Raw genomic sequence first — 13,943 nt, forward strand, 5'->3', positions numbered from 1 at the left:
ACTGTGAGTAGCCCCAGTCACCGAGCTGGCTGCATGTGGAAGAGGATTGGGGAATTAAACCTGGTTTTCCAGATCAGAAGCCACTGCTCTTAACCATTACACCCTTCTTTCCATAGGTCTCTACCTACACCCCCTTCCCCATCCATTTAATTCTGACTCAGCAGGAAATTATCACCCACCCAACATTTTCCTTCCTCTGATACTTGTCACCTCAGATTTTTGCAGCAACATCGAATATACAGATGTTACAGGAAATATTCATATATTGCACGTACACAGCAAAGAGAATTTACTAGTCATGCTAGTCAGTTTTAGCAGTCACTCTATGAGTCCTTGCTCTAGAAAGGCCAAATACCACATTGGGGGTGTTTCATATTTCCGATTCTGAAAGAACACTCATAGCAACAAAAAGAACGAAGCCCACTTCCTTTATGTTCGCAATATATATTAGATACTTGATTGGGAAGAAACATAACGCAGCAACGATGGAGGTTTTCTTTGTCTTGTATTTCTCTGCTACCATTTTGTTTATGGAGATTTCCAAAGGTAAGTGCTATCATGTTATATCTCAACTTTCACCCCTCCCATGTCTGAACTGCCTATTGTAACCTTCCAAAATCGGTCTGTACTTTCTACGCTCGGCACAGTATCTAGAAAAGTGCTGATATTTTGGAGTGCTGGGTTGGGTTTAGGGTTCTCCCTGCTCTGCATCAGATGCAACAGTCAGACATGAATTGCAGGTTATTCTTAGTTCCCTTGCACATGGTGCCAAATTCTGATCAGGACCATGTCATGTCTGGAGAAGGGAGTTCAGCCGTCCTTCCACACCAGTTTCCTGGACCCCAGCAAGTGCCCCTTTATCTGAGGTTCACATGAGTACATGAAATCGATTATCCTGAATGGGACCCTTGGTCCATCAAGGTCAGTTGTCTACACAGATTGGCAGTGGCCCTCCATGGTCTCAGGCAGAGGTCTTTCACATTACCTACTGCCAGATCATTCTACCTTTAAAGCCCAATATGGCTTGGGGCTAGCATACTTTAAGGGCTGCTCCGTACCTACCCAACCACTATGGCTATCAGCAGAGGTCCTGCTTTAGGTGCCCTACCAGCTAGGACTAAATTGGTGGCACCTTGAGAAAGCACATTTTTGGCCATGGCACTAAAATGAGGGCATTTTCTTCCCAAGATTCATTTGTTCCCCTCAAGCATTTTCTTTCACCAGTGTTCTCTCACTGATCCTCCTTCTCATTTGTGTGTTTTATCTCATTGTTTTTGTTCTATAAGTTGTTTCAAAATTTTGGCTGCTGCATTTGAGACTTTATGTTGGGTAGAAAGCTGGCGTAAAAATGTTCAGATAAGTTAAATAAAATAATAAACTCAGGACTTGATAGAATTGTGATAAGCATGATTCGATATTATTTAAATCCTGCGTCTTTGCTCTTCTCAACTTCCCCAGAATTGCACTGACGGTCAGAATTGTACTGAAATGCTCAGGCCCAACTAGAATGGTCTATTTTTCTGCGGTGGCCACAGAATTCCAACCACGTTAGTCTGCTGCATACAAAAAACAAAAGAGTCTTGTGGCACCTTAAAATTTTATTCTGGCACAAAAGTTTGTAAACTAGAGCCCATTTAGTCAGATGCAAAATGTGTTACATTCATTTGATACTCTTAGAAACGCTTTCAGTCACATGCGGTTTCCACCACCCCCACCCCGCGAACAGACATATTTAGTAGCAAACAGACCAAAACCAGAATGTTTGATGTGTGCTGTGTTCTGCCTTTTGACATCATGCTGATTCCAAGTGAGAAATCCAGTAATATAATTTTTCCCTATAAATGCAGTCCTACACAAAATTACTTGGTCTATACCTACTGCAGTCAATGGTCTTAGATTGGAGTGACTGTATATAAAACTGCAATGACTGGATTGCCAGCTCCGGATTGGGAAATCCCTGGAGATTTTGGCAATGGAGCCCGGGGAGGTTGGGGTTTGGGGAGGGAAGGCACTGTGGCATAATACCATAGAGGCCACTCTCTGAAGCAGCCATTCCCTCCAGGGGATTTGATCTCTGTTATTTGGCGAATCAGTGGTAATTCAGGTTAACCCCAATTAACGTGAGGCCCAAAAAGCCAAATCAGCCCCATCAGCCATGGGCAGCAGCCAGTCAAGAAACCAATAAACCCATTTTTGTTGCCTGCATGGGATTGCAACTAGGGTTGTACGCTTTGGCTTGGTTCAGCCGCCTCAGTGATCACCGGCGGCCACCATCTGGCACGCCACCACCACCCCTCCTCTGTGATGCAGGCCCCCTCGGGCTTCAGTGATCTCCAAGGTGGGCGAACCAAGCTGAAGCACACAACCTTAATTGCAACAATGGAGTTATGAACACAAAACCGGTGGGCAGTTCTCAGTCATGGGTTGCACGGGCTTCCTTTCCATTATTATATGACTTTGCAGAGTTATCAGCAGATTAACCTATGGAACCCAGCGTGATTGGTCTTGTTTGTTTTTGCTCAGGTCAATGTGCTGGCATAATTGGAGGGAAAGAATCATCCCCACATTCAAGACCTTTCATGGCCCTGATCAAAGGAGAAGAGTTATGTGGAGGAACTTTGGTCAAGCAAAGCTGGGTTTTAACAGCCGCTCATTGTAAACTGTAAGTCTGGATTTCTATTTTGTTGTTGTTGTTGTTGTTTGCTGGACATAATTTGTCAATGAGCAAGACCCTAGAGCACTGCTGTGGTGTATAAAGGCACTGGGGTCAGATATAACACACTCTAGTTTTAGTGACCTTGTGTGACCCTTATTCCCTTCCCATTCCGTTAGCTGGTACAAGTTCTCAGGCCTGGAAGGAGATTCATGCTTGATGGTTACCTTGAATGTTTGCTAAGCCTAAACTTGGAAACAATACAGACAAGCATTAACTCTTTACTTTTTTCCAAGAACAGGGCCCAAGCTCTACCTGTCTAAATCAATACTCTAAAACGTCCCTGTTGGACTCCCTGCCTATCTCAGAATTATCTTCTATCCCTTCTCCCTGGAAAAAACCTCCCCCACCCAGTCGGTAGTTGGATGTTGCCTAGGGTTTAAAACATTCTCTTCAGCACTCCATTCAGAGTTTCTGACTGGTCCGGGGAAAGAAAAAAAGTGGAATATTCTCCTCTCCATCACAACTGTCTCCCTGAGTCCACCACAGGGACGTGGTATGATCTAGTGCAGTGGTCCCCAACCTGTGGGCCGGGCCGCGGCTCCCTCTCCCTGCTCCCCCCGCAGTAAAAAACTTCCCAGGCCGCAAGCTTGCGGCCCAGGAAGCTTCTTACTGCGGGAAGGCGGGGAGAGGAAATCAGGGCCGCGCCCGCGCATCGCGCATGCGCAGTCGAAATCACGCATGCGCGGCACTTTTGCTCATGCGCGCATGCGAGAAAGTGCTGCGCACGAGCGATTTTGGCCACGCATCACGCACTCGCGCATGCGCAGTTCATGGGCGCAGGCCGCGCATGCGCGGGCCCGGCCCACTGCCCTGCCGGTCCCCAGCTTCAGAAAGGTTGGGGACCACTGATCTAGTGGGTCCCTCAGTCTCTCCTTCTGAGACTTCCATTTGAATGAACACCTTACTGATACTTAAGGGTTGAAATCATTATCTTGTCCACTTGTGCCAATCTGCCTATTTGCATTATAGATTCTCTTTTAACAATCCTCATTTCTGATATTTATTTCCAAATTAGCTTTCTGTATGTTTCTTTACTCAAGTCTTGGAATAACTCTTTATCACCAGTCAAAAGATTCTTGTTGCTGACTTGTGTGTCATTGATTAAAACTGGTGTTTTATACTATTTGAAACTGGGAGAAGTTAAAGCGCAAGTATGACATCTAGTAATATTGGCCCAAGGTAAAATCAGAGCTTGTGTTAATTTCACTAACTACACTAGAGGTCAGCCTTTCAGAAATACATAATGACCGATGAGCATATAGGCACTGAAATTGCCTTATATTTGTGGACCTTAATTGGTCTATCTAGCTCAGTATGTACTATGACATCATCTTGCCAAGATCTCAGCCAAAAAAAGGAAGTCTTTCCCAATATATGAGATCACATAAGTGGAGAGGGCAGGGACTGATTCAGGTAGTGAACAAAAGAAGAATTTATCAGAAGGGAAGTACTTGTACAATGCTGGTGAGAGATGAAACTTTGGTCACCCTTTAAGTTATCAGTGTCTGTAAATTATCTTTTCAGGGGCAGCAATCCTGAAATCATTCTTGGAGCTCATTCGTTAACTAAGCAAGAAGAAAGCCAGCAGGTTTTTAAAATGGCTCAGTCGATAATTTACCCATGCTATGAATTGGAGTCCCGTGACAACGACCTTATGCTTCTGCAGGTACATTTTAAAAACAACACACCCATTTACAAGAAACGCTAACGGAAAACACACTTTATATTGTGTTACCTTATGTTTATACAGAATTTCAGAATTAATTTGTGGTAATAAGAAACCATGACAGCCCTCTTTAAGAATTTGAAAGGTTGTCACTTGGAGGAGGGCAGGATGCTGTTCCCATTGGCTGCAGAGGAAAGGAGACAGTAATGGGTTTAAACTACAAGTACAACAATATAGGCTAGATATCAGGAAAAAAAATTTCACAGTAGTTCAGCAGTGGAATAGGCTGCCTAAGAAGGTGGTGAGCTCCCCCTTACTGGCAGTCTTCAAGCAAAGGTTGGATACACACTTTTCTTGGATGCTTTGGGCTGATCCTGCGTTGAGCAGGGGGTTGGACTAGATGGCCTGTATGGCCCCTTCCAACTCTATGATTCTATATTTTACCATCAAATGCAATTATCTGAAACGGAAGCATTCACTCAAATGAAAATTAGTGTTCAGTTTTACAATTATATTACTAGCAAATGCAGTATCAGTAGGTGCCCCAGCTCCCAGGTTCAGTTGACAAGTTTTCAGTATTGTTTTCATAAAGTTGACTATAGATTATTCTATGCACACCACCGGGAAGTGTAATAAAGAATAAAGGAGAGCCAGTTTGGTGTAGTGGTTAGGAGTGCGGACTTCTAATCTGGCATGCCAGGTTCGATTCTGCGCTCCCCCACATGCATCCAGCTGGGTGACCTTGGGCTCGCCACGGCACTGATAAAACTGTTCTGACCGAGCAGTGATATCAGGGCTCTCTCAGCCTCACCCACCCCACAGGGTGTCTGTTGTGGGGAGAGGAATAGGAAGGCGGCTGTAAGCCGCTTTGAGCCTCCTTCGGGTAGGGAAAAGCGGCATATAAGAACCAACTCTTCTTCTTCTTCTTCTTCTTCTCTAAATTATAAGATGCAGTTTATGAACTCATTGTTGTCATTCATATGGTAGCCTTGGTGTAAGGTGTAAGTACTGGGAAAGTTGATTCCTGGGATTTTCAGTACTGGGAAAGTTGATTCCTGGGATTGCCGTTTGGATGGGGAAGGGGGGGGAGGACAGCAAAACTGTCTCCTCCCATTTCTGCAAGCTCCCACTCCTAGCATGCAATAGGCAGGAGTGTGATTTTGCCACCTCCTCAGTGTAGTCCCCCTGACTTGCATGGATGTTAATCCACATGTGCCTACACACAAGAAGGTTCCTCCAGGTTAATGACCACTGGGGAAAGAACCACAACTGCCAGCACCTTCCATTGATATAGATATCAATTGATAAATCCATTGATATTTATCTGGGTAGTCTGCCATTTTCTTCTGTTTTTCTGGGGGGATGGGGTGACAAACAACAAGAAATATAGCAAAATCTTACGAACTACTTTATCACTTCTGGGATTTATTATTCCTTTAGCTCAAAGGAACAGCAAAACTCAACCAATACGTGAAGACCATTAAGCTTCCTAATACTTACACAGATCTCAAACCAGGCACCCAGTGCCTAGTAGCAGGATGGGGCATTACTCATAACAAAGACAAAAAGCCCTCCGATACATTGCGTGAAGCTAGTGTCACAGTCTTTGCGAGAAGCCTCTGCAATGACAAGAAACACTACAATTCCAAGCCTGTGATCACAATGAACATGGTATGTGCCGGTGACAAGAAAGGAAAGAGAGATACATGTAAGGTAAGAAAGGGAATGATTTACTAACTAGGGGCTCACTCCATAGTACACTGCTCTCATCATCTTATTTATAAGGTTTCTGCCCCTGTAATCTCTGTGGGCAGACTCAGAAAGCAGCATTTGGCCCTATTTTTCTCCTACATTGATAAGTATTTCTAGTACATTTTGGCAACTTATTCTTTTAAAGGGATCAATAAGAACACTTGGGATTTAACAATATACAGCATCTGGAGTTTAATTTGTGGTAATAAGAAACCAGCAATTTGTACCCACGTATTTTCCCTCAAGCCGCAATTTTGGGCAGTACTTCAAATGTATAATGATTTGATAACTTTAGTTTCTTGTCAGTTTCAGTTCCTTATTATGGGATATATAAGAGGTCCAAAACACCACCAGTGCCTACAGCAATTTTTCTATTCTTTTTGTAGAAAAAGGAGAATTGGCATATGTGGGTATTATATGTGGATATTAGTGCCATACCAAGCAGATTTTAATGGAAACATTTATTTTCCAAAGTTGGGCAGCCCAATAGACACATAAAGAGTGTAAACAGTTGTTGTTTCAATGTTCAATGAGCTGCCAAGTTGTACTGCATGCAAAGACCTTGCAAGGTCCAACTAAAAATGCTACATCAATCAGTCTCCGCCATGAAAACTGCTATTCTCTTATCCATTTTAAATGGTAATAATAGCAGTTGTAATCAGTTTGTGATGATTTGAGACCAGACCAGGAGCAGCTTGAATGGGTCTCTTAAGCATGTAACTGCAGCCACAGGTGGCCTCAGTTTGGATCAGAGTCACTACAGGCAGAGGGCCATGACTCAGCATCTGCAGAAAGTTCCACGTTCAATTTGTCGCAAGCAACTTCGGTAAAAAGGATCATGTGAGATCCTGGAGAGATGCTGTCAGTCAGTGTAGACAATATTGACCTTGATAGAACTATATATAGAGTATAAATGGGCACCATGAGTATGGTGGGGAGTTATTTTATTTATTTATAATTATACTTATATCCCACCACTCCCACATATTGGCTTCTGGTGGGTAACAATAATCCTAAAACAAAAACAAAAAACATTAAACCTATCCTTGATGGTGACAACCCCCAAACCTACCCACTCACAGACTACAAGAGTAGCCTCCAGGAGAGCACACCTCAGCAGCTGATGACCTGGTAGAAGAACACCATCTTGTAGGCCCTGGAGAACTGGGAAGAAGAAGAAGAAGAGTTGGTTCTTATATGGGAAAGTTCTGTCAGCATCCTCAGTTCTCCCGGGAGCTCATTCCACCAGGTTGGGGCCAGGACCAAAAAGGCCCTGGTCTTGGCTAAGGCCAGACAAATTTCCCTCAGGCCAGGAACCTCCAACAGATTTGCACTCAGAGTGTGAAGGGCCCTGCGGGGGACATGAGACAGGCAGGCTTGCAGATATGTGGGGCTCCCCCAATTCAAGTGATCTCTAACTACAATGTCTGCAGAGTTTCCTACTCATGGATTTCCTAGTTGTAAGAGTAATCACAATCAGAGCAAAGAAATTATTTGCAAGGAACATAGTACAATCCTGTTATGTAGTCCAAGGCAAGAGTCACTGGAAAAGACAGTGCTAGGGAAACTTGAAGGCAGGAGGAAAAGAGGAACACCCACCATAAGATTAATTCACTCACTCAAGGAAGCCATAATCCTCAATTTGCAAGACTTTAGCAAAACTGTTAACAACAGGATATTGTGGAGAATGTTAATCAATAGGGTTGCCACAAGTTGGAACTTGATGACACTCAATCCACTGTCCAATTTTCAGTAGAAAGACAACAGAGACATCAAAGATTCCTGCTGCTCTGTCAACCAGGTCTGGACACAATGATAATGCAATGTCATCAAAACCAAGTCAAATAAGATGTCTAGATTTTCTCTAACCAACATATGTCCCCCAAATAAGAGTGGCAAGGCATGCAAAAGAATTTGTACTCAAGAGAGAGAACTACAATTGCCAAATCTTTAAAATGCTGTGGCATTTGCCAGCTTATCCAAATGTTAATATTAAACTTCTTACTTCTTTTGCCAGGGTGACTCTGGTGGTCCTTTGATATGCAAGGAGGAACAAAGAGGCATCACATCCTTTGGTAGACTATCAAAATGTGGCAGCGCCCAATACCCTGGCGTCTACACTCGGCTTACAAAGACCCATCTCTTGTGGATACGTAAAGTCACAGGGGGTGACTGAATGACTGAACATAAATGTTGTGATTCCCTTCCCTGATCATTATCAATGCAGCAGGCCTTTAAGGTTTACCAGTTGTTTATAATTCCCATTCATTCAACAGTACATCATTAATATTGGTAATATGGATCTTTCCCAATTAATAAAATATTATATAAGCTCTAATCAAACAATTCATGAATATTATTGCATAATAGTAAAACTGTAAGTGTGAGTTAATGATTATGCATGAATACATCTTACTGTAATCACCTCAGATGATTTGTTAAGAGTAGAATGAAGGTCTCTCCTAAGTGAGGGTGTCTTCCTCAGCTTTTAAATATTTAATAAAATATCTTGGTCTCATGGGGTACAATTGAGAAGTAGAAAATGAAAGTTACTACCATATCTCTTACTACTGTTTGTCCTTCCTTCCTTGCTTCCTTCCTTTCCCAGTCATTTGTCCTCTGTCCTTTTCTTCTCCCTTCCTTCTTTGAATTCTGTCAGGTAGAATGAGTTCTGGGGTGTGTTTACTGGACTGGCTTCTAGGACAGTGGTAAAAAAAGAACCAACTTCATCTCACTGGAGAGCAGAGTTTGGGGTTTTCCACACAAGGAGCCAAAATATAAATGACATTGTACATGTGTTCCACCAAGTGTCACCTGATTGTCCTTTAACATGTAGTCCTGCAATCCCTGCTTATTGAAATATATTCCACTGTACCTTAACCGTTTTTTCTTTATACATTTTCATATAAAGTTTAACACACGAAAAATACTTGCCAGGGTATTTTTACCAAGGTATTATACCCAGGCAAGGTATATACGATGGACAGGCAACAAAGCTGGCTTTCTGGACCGCTACAAGCAGATAACTTCTATTTCCCACCCACTGTAACCTCCAGCATTCCAGTGTGCATATAGAACGGGGATGTAATGAAACAACCTTCAAAAACCTTTCCTCCACCAAGGAAGATAATTTCAGGTTTTATTATGGACCACATTTAAGACTTGGATCAGGTCAGTTATAAAAACATCAGCTCCAGCATGAGACAGTGTGTTACTGGGCAAGAATAGACTTTTATTTTCACCGGTAATCAATGGATGTGTTAAATAATATATGCCAGTTTCATTACAATATTCTTCCATTTTGCAGTTGATCTTATTACGTTCAGATTCCACATCTTTTGAATTGTCAGGAAGCCAAGCATGTTTTGGTAACAGCGAAGACCAAATGATCACAACATCTGGCAATGCTCTTTGAAGGAAAGCCAAATCACTTTGTATCCTCGTAGCAAGTGAAAAGCTACGGTCGCTCAACAGATCATGTTCTCCGTGTATTACTATAATAGATGGGAAATCGCGGATATGATATATGTGATGCAGAGCGGGTAATAGATCATCCCACATCATTGTAGGGACATCTTGCCAATACACGGATGCAGCGGAAGGTGGGAAGCCCAAAGAAGGCCCATGACGGCTGAACTGGACTCTCATCCTCGATAACGAGATGACAGAATCTCCACATATCCAGATTTCCTTTCTCGTAAGTTGCCCACTTCCAGTACCTAAAAGTAAAATGCCACATGAAATTGATTACTTCAGTTTGTAGAACCATAAGGAAAGCAGGGGGTTGGTCAGCCACATTAGCCTGTTCCTTCATTAGGCAACATCATTCATCAACACAGCAGGAAAATAAGGTAGGCTGTAGAAGAGGATTCTTTCAACCAGCCATCTCAAGATCAGTGTGTACATGATTACAGCAAGTCAATGGAGGGGGTACAATAGTTTCTTCTCCCACCTAGACAGCTCCATAATTGAGCTCCTGCACTGTCTGGAGTAGTATCTCTTGTCACAGAAAGGTCACCCCAGAGAGCTAAGAGTGGAAGCAGCCCAGCATGCCCATCACTAGGCCAGACCAGAAGTTCAGCGAGACCAAAATATGGAAGCTCTGAACAGTGTTTGACATAGAGAAATGTTTGAGAACGAGGGTACGGTAGCCCCATCCTCTTCCCTCCCACAAACAGTGAAGAGTTTAGGATTATGTTTTGTGAAAGCAATATTTGCAAAATATGACCATTAAATATAAACTCATGAAAATTAGACTGGGCAGCAAGAACTCTCTGCAAACTAGAAGGATGTTAAGAAAAATAGCTATATTTTCATTGCTGGAGGGAAAAAATCAAAGGATCCATGGTACAACCAGACATGTGGGCACTTGGGAGAGTCGAGGATGCTGGTTGAATACAGTACATGTTTCTTTGGGAGGCGAAAATTTTGCCTACAAGCTAGAAGGATGTTTAGCAGCTTTTTTTTTTCTGTCACCAGTAAGGGGAAAGTTCACCTCACTTAGGTATGTGCCATGTAAAACAGAACATTTCACAAGCAGCAACACACCAACAGCAAATCTATAATCACTTTTATTAAGCATTTTATAATTTTATAGGTGAGTTTCAGAAACCCTCTGCAGTCTTTCAGTCCCCACAGTTAATGATCAAATACCAATCCTTTATGCCCTCTATTTATCCTACTTTTTAACTTGGCTTCCCCACGTGACTTCACAGTGAACAAAATTTTCACACCTACATATGGGTGATCAACTTTCTGCACTGAGAATGCATATTCTTGAAACTCTCTTAGCCTCACTATGTGGGGAAAAGGCAACCTGCAAATACGTTTAAATATATAAAGAGGGAATAAAGGCATCTGTTTGAGAACGTGCCCTCAGCAAACCGGAGCTTGCAACCCACCACTTACCGTTCCCTGGTCTTGTGACCATAACAGCAGCATTACACTCCTTGTTCTCAGTCTTCTTCTCTTCCACCAGTGGAGCAGAACTCGGGGTTTCTTGGGCAATCTCCCCATCGCAACATCCCAGCTCCGAGTCTGGCATGGCCTCCACCGCTGCCATGGCTGCTGGACCAAGCAAGCCCCGGCGTCCAGCTGCTACAACGGCCTCGAAGGCTTTCCAGAGGGCCGGCTTGCTGGAGTCCTGCTTAGGAACGGGCGCCTTGGGCACCTTCTTGGCTGGAGCCCCACAAACGATGAGGTTGCTGTTGGTGTTCGTTCTCTTGCTGGGCCGCATGTTTCGCTCTTTCCCCCGGCACTACCGAGCTCGGCAGCTGGGCTTGGGAGACGGCCGCGACGCTGAGGGCCTGGATGGGGAACAGCCCTCGGGCAGAGGGGCGGCGGCTCCCCTGCGCCGGGAGAGACCGGCTGCCGCAGCCGCAGCGCCTGCTCGGGGCGAAGGCCACGTGACGCGGCCCGCTTGAGCGAAGGGGCCTGAGACGCCTCTCACGGCGCGTCCTCCGTTTCAAATCGCGAGGCCTGCCCGCCAAACTCCGGGGGGAAGGGAGTATGAGAGGGAGAAATAATAACCGACGACGCGTTCCAAACCCAGACGGACGCCATGCCAACATATCTCCTTCCGGGTCGTAGAGGGGAACGCGCGTGCGTAACTAGGAAAAGTTCGCGAACGCTCGTCTCAGTCGCCCTCATACCATCCGGGCACTTCAAAGATTCTCTCACGCACATGCGCATGAAGACCCTAGAACTTTCTTGTGTCACTCGACAATCAACATGAAAAGAAGGAAAAAAAAAACGGCGGAGAACACCGCTTGTCCGATAAAGGCCCCCCCCGCGCTTGCTTAGTGAGGGTCGGAGTGATTCGGAGGACTACAATTCCCATGATGCCGTGGCCACACATGATGGCAGGGGCTAATGGGAGTTGTAGTCCATGGAAATCTGGAGAGCCACAGTCTGGCCACCCCTGGGCTTTCGGTGCACCATATCTTGCCGTGTTTCATCCTTAGCATGACGTACGGAGGCGGGGCTGTGGCACAATAGCCGAAGCAGGTGTTGCAGGACTGCAGTCCTGGTTCAAGTGTTGTAGCGTGGGAGGTGGTTGCTAAGTCTTTGAGGTTGCAGGAAACGGGTGGGTTCCAGCTTCTTCCGGAAAACTAGCACCGCAAGGAGAAAGACGCTGCACCGCGTCTTTGGATGGTCTGCTGGGGCTGTACTTGCATGGAGTTTCGAGTTGAGGGGAATCGGATACCCTCCCCTTTCTGAAGTGGGGTACTTCATTCTGCAGCCTGTCTTGTGCATGAGTCATCCAGTCAGTGTCAGATTAAAGTGAGAGGAACGCCTGCTGCTTCTCACATAGATCCTTTAAGAAGGCTACAGTGCTAGGAGGAATGGCAAGATAAGGAGCTTGGGAAAATATTTCTGCAATGTCCATCATGTGCAACTGGTGCAGTGTAGCACCTAAGAGCATGCACAAGTATCTGAATGGACCCAGGTTCAAAGTTAACTTTCCCCCCATTTGCAATGGAAGAATTATGCTGGCCTACCTCATAGGACTGTTGTGAAGGTTACAAATGTGAAATATGTGGAAGTGAGTGCCTGCCTGCATTAGGAGAGACTTTATCAAGAGCAGAGCTGTTGTTGACTTGCTAATTAGTTTGTTGATGGCAAGTAGTAATTGTGAAAGTTGGTTCTCTTTTGTGTGTTCTTTTTGTATATTGTAAGCAGCTTATAATATACAAAAAAAGACACACAAAAGAGAAGACTCTTGCAGGTCCCTTGGACTACAAGGCGAACAAACCGGTCTGTCCTAGAGATCAGCCTTTACTGCTCTTAAGAAGGCTAGATCCTGAAGATGAAACTCAAATACTTTGGCCACCTCATGAGAAGGAGAAGGAAGGACTCCCTGGAGAAGAGCCTAATGCTGGGAGTGATTGAGGGCAAAAGAAGAAGGGGATGACAGAAAATGAGGTGGCTGGATGGAGTCATTGAAGCAGTCGGTGCGAGCTTAAATGGACTCCAGGGAATGGTAGAGGACAGGAAGGCCTGGAGGATCATTGTCCATGGGGTCACGATGGGTTGGACACGACTTCACAACTAACAACAACAAAGCAGCTTTGGGTGCATATTCTGTGAAAGAAAGCAGGGTAGAAGTTTCATAAATCAATAAACCACTAAACATTATCTTGGTGTGCCAAAGGGTGTGAGTGTTAGGTGCAGTCAAATTGCACCCACCTTATGGGGACCATACAAATTATGAATTATCTCCAGAACATCCTTCTGTTAACAGCCTTGCTCTGGTTTTGCAAACTGAAGCTTCCTTAATTGAGGAGATTCGTCACATGTAGGGTTCTTCCTCTTTTCCAGCTGCCTTCAATTTTTCCTAGCATTGTTGTCCTTCCTACTGACCCTTTTCTGATAATGTGCTCAATAATTTGCTAAGTACCATCACTGTAATAATGATTAGCTTTTACATAATGCTTTCTTATGTAGCCTTGCTTAGGATACAGCACTACCATTGGTTGACTTCATGGGGGAAAAGGTTCCTATGCAGTTGTAACAATTGCAAGGTACTTCCAAAACATATATGATTCTGTCAACTCTAGGAGTGAGTGGGTGCAGGTTTAATAGACCTTGGGAAGGGGTCTTTGGTAGAAACGGGGGGGGGGGGTGTCTGCCCTGGCCTCAACCATACGCCTGGTGGAAGAGCTCCGCCTTAGAGGCCCTGCCAAAAGCTGTTGGTGGTCGCTGACCGCCACCAATGATGTTCCAAAATCTGATGGCGTATCTACCTTGGGGGGCCCATCCGATTGTCTCCCTGTACTGGCCTCAGCCATATACATGGCGAAGAGCCAA

At 44.5% G+C, this 13,943-nt stretch overlaps 2 protein-coding genes across 2 annotated transcripts; one reads left to right on the top strand and one right to left on the bottom strand.

Moving 5' to 3' along the window:
• The first annotated feature begins 332 nt into the window (after positions 1-332).
• LOC143842237 (granzyme A-like) lies at positions 333-8,310 on the top strand. Its single transcript, XM_077347114.1, has 5 exons — positions 333-546; positions 2,524-2,662; positions 4,241-4,382; positions 5,823-6,095; positions 8,152-8,310. Exons 1-5 carry the CDS (start codon positions 432-434, stop codon positions 8,308-8,310), a joined length of 828 nt encoding a protein of 275 aa, XP_077203229.1. The 5' UTR covers positions 333-431.
• Positions 8,311-8,969: 659 nt separating this feature from the next.
• On the bottom strand, positions 8,970-11,745 carry LOC143842236 (uncharacterized). The gene is made up of 2 exons (XM_077347113.1): positions 11,043-11,745; positions 8,970-9,853 (listed from the first exon to the last, which is right to left on the bottom strand). Exons 1-2 carry the CDS (start codon positions 11,368-11,370, stop codon positions 9,267-9,269), a joined length of 915 nt encoding a protein of 304 aa, XP_077203228.1. The 5' UTR covers positions 11,371-11,745; the 3' UTR covers positions 8,970-9,266.
• Between the last annotated feature and the right edge of the window lie 2,198 nt (positions 11,746-13,943).

This window comes from Paroedura picta, chromosome 7 (genome assembly GCF_049243985.1).
Source record: "Paroedura picta isolate Pp20150507F chromosome 7, Ppicta_v3.0, whole genome shotgun sequence".
In the NCBI taxonomy this organism is placed as follows: Eukaryota; Metazoa; Chordata; class Lepidosauria; order Squamata; family Gekkonidae; genus Paroedura; species Paroedura picta.

Coding starts and splice junctions, on each gene's coding strand:
- LOC143842237 (XM_077347114.1), top strand. CDS start 432: ATGTTCGCAATATATATTAGATACTTGATTGGGAAGAAACATAACGCA. Junction 2,663..4,240: donor ACAGCCGCTCATTGTAAACT/GTAAGTCTGGAT, acceptor TTATCTTTTCAG/GGGCAGCAATCCTGAAATCA. Junction 6,096..8,151: donor GAAAGAGAGATACATGTAAG/GTAAGAAAGGGA, acceptor TTCTTTTGCCAG/GGTGACTCTGGTGGTCCTTT.
- LOC143842236 (XM_077347113.1), bottom strand. CDS start 11,370: ATGCGGCCCAGCAAGAGAACGAACACCAACAGCAACCTCATCGTTTGT. Junction 9,854..11,042: donor GGTCACAAGACCAGGGAACG/GTAAGTGGTGGG, acceptor TTTTACTTTTAG/GTACTGGAAGTGGGCAACTT.